The sequence below is a fragment of the Etheostoma spectabile genome, chromosome 6, assembly GCF_008692095.1.
Source record: "Etheostoma spectabile isolate EspeVRDwgs_2016 chromosome 6, UIUC_Espe_1.0, whole genome shotgun sequence".
Taxonomy (NCBI): domain Eukaryota; kingdom Metazoa; phylum Chordata; class Actinopteri; order Perciformes; family Percidae; genus Etheostoma; species Etheostoma spectabile.
Window position 1 is genome coordinate 6871912 of NC_045738.1, and position 2321 is coordinate 6874232.

Below are 2321 nucleotides of genomic sequence, written 5' to 3' on the forward strand. Positions count from 1 at the left end.
CCCATGCACTGAGCATGTTGAGGTTCATTATTTTCATGAATCTTAAATGCAGTTTGCTTTATCTTTTTATACAAGAAAGATGACCCAACTCATTTAGGTCTGGCCTGAGTTTAGACATCTTATTTAGAGATGATTGAATAAATAATTGTACAAAATTCAGACTCAACAGGCTATTTTAATCAGGAGATACAATTCTATAGCCAAATAGAAGTATTGACGAGAAACATACACATGAAGGTTCTGTAAATATATCTTTACATGTCAAAGTTTAAAAATAAAAAAATAAAAATAAAATCACTGTATGCAAACAAATGCACATTGTTTAAGCAACGTGTACGCAGTACACCCTCCGTAGTTGAGGGATTTGACTAGAGTCTTGGACATGCTATAACTGTGTAGGACTTGACCTTGAGTACAACACTAGCAACTCCTCTCAGGTCGGGCAGAGAGGCCTCGCTCTCAGGAGGAGAGATGAACTGGAAATCTCTCAGCAAGTAGGCAGTGAACAGAAAGAGCTCCATTTTGGCGACAGACTCCCCCAGGCAGAGCCGAGCCCCGCCTCCAAAAGGGACCAGGGCACGCGTGGAGCCCCCTCCTCCTTCCAGAAAGCGCTCTGAAAGAGAGATGGAGTAGCTACTTTATTTGAGATCTGCTGAGCCAAGTGAAAGGAATGTAGTAGAGCAATACCTGGTTTGAAGCTGTACGCGTCAGTCCAAACTGCAGGATCATGGTGAGCTCCAAAAAGATTAGGAATGATGACAGTGTTCTTAGGGATGGAGTAACCTGCAATACTAAACATGCGAGGGGTTATACATTTGTCAAAATGCAAAGCGTCAGCAGATAATATGTTCTTTAAAATGTTTGAAGCAGAACAACACACCATTTGTGTGCATCCATACTAGTGGTCTTAGTTGCTGACTAGATCCCAGCGGAACCAAATACTGTTTTATTATAGCAATTGAACTTATATTATGGTTGCTCGATTTATGGAAAAAAATCATTCTCACGATTATTTTAGTCAATATCAAAATCACGGTTATTTAACACAATTAATCATTGACTTTTGGAAAGATGTTGCATTTGTTTAATTTAAACAAACAAACTAATAAACAGTGAAAACCCCTTGAACTGTGAAATATCTCTTAATACTTTTCCCGTTTTTAACTTTTTTTTTCTCATTCAGAACACAAGATAAAATAAGAGTTTACTTGCCAAATGTAATATGCAAAATAATCATCCTGAATCTCTGTTTTTGTAATCATTAGGAGCAAAAATCATACTTGAAAATGTGATTAATTGCATAGCCCTAACTTTTATAACCACTATATAGTATTTTGTTACAGATCTGGGTGTAGATAAACAATTATGCACAGCTTCTACATGAAATTAAGAAATGTAGACACATTTGGTGCTTTCTAGTTATTATGTTGCAGGAATCAAGCATTTTCTCATGCACAACCACCATGGATTAAACATTATTACGTAGTAAAATATCTCAATGGTCACTACTAATCTGCTCCTTTGCATTCTTTTATTATTGCTGCATGTTGTCACTCAGCTGACCTGCTGTCTCTGATGGCCCTGTGTGGCACCGCCAACGGGGCAACTGGCCTGAGTCTGAGCACCTCATTGATCAGAGAGCACAGGACAGGAAGTCTATGTCTGTCACTGTACTTGGGGTATCGTCCCTCTAGTACTGTAGACAGCTCCTCATACACTTTGGTCTGCACCTGAAGATTAAAGGATGGGAGAATTGAGATACTGAGATAAACGTCAGGGTGTATAGTGTATAGTGTTTTATGAAAATGATGTGCCCTGCCTCTGGTCTGTGCAAGAGGAAGGCCACAGTCCAGTTCAGCCAGGCTGCAGTGGTCTCAGTTCCCCCGATGAGAAGGTCCACAATGGCCATGTGAACATGAATATCTGTCAGGAGCTGAAGACATCTCATTTAGTACACCAGTACTATTTACAGTATACTAAATTTACAAAACCAGTTTTAGTCTTGAATAAAATTAGACTGACACCTTTTTAATTGATCTCCCTTGGCATCTACTGTTCCTATGTACAGTACTTACCACTCCATGGTCTGTGTTTTGATGTTTGTCAAGGCCCTGGAGGAGAGATCCTGTGATGGCATCCTCATGTTTTGTGTATTGTGACTGCACAGACAACAAAGCAACAGCTGATTAAAATCAGAATAGTAGGAAATAAAAGATCTGGGATTTATCCCCAAATCTGTGTGCATACAGAAAGAAAATGGAAAGCCAGTCAGTATCTGGTGTTATGGTTAGGGTTCATTCTTCTCTCTCTCTCTCTCTCTC

The 2321-nt window shown here is 39.3% G+C and overlaps 1 protein-coding gene across 2 annotated transcripts in view; it reads right to left on the reverse strand.

The window, feature by feature from the left end:
- Positions 1-253: 253 nt before the first annotated feature.
- The window catches only part of cyp21a2 (cytochrome P450, family 21, subfamily A, polypeptide 2), a 5441-nt gene continuing 3373 nt past the window's right edge, over positions 254-2321 (reverse strand). For both annotated transcript variants that reach the window (XM_032518333.1, XM_032518334.1), the window contains exons 8-12: positions 2076-2159; positions 1820-1933; positions 1564-1730; positions 688-791; positions 254-613 (exon numbers count right to left, since the gene is read on the reverse strand). In XM_032518333.1, the coding sequence (XP_032374224.1) occupies positions 369-613; positions 688-791; positions 1564-1730; positions 1820-1933; positions 2076-2159 (714 nt within the window). In that variant the 3' untranslated portion in view covers positions 254-368. The remainder of the gene's footprint in view (positions 614-687; positions 792-1563; positions 1731-1819; positions 1934-2075; positions 2160-2321) is intronic.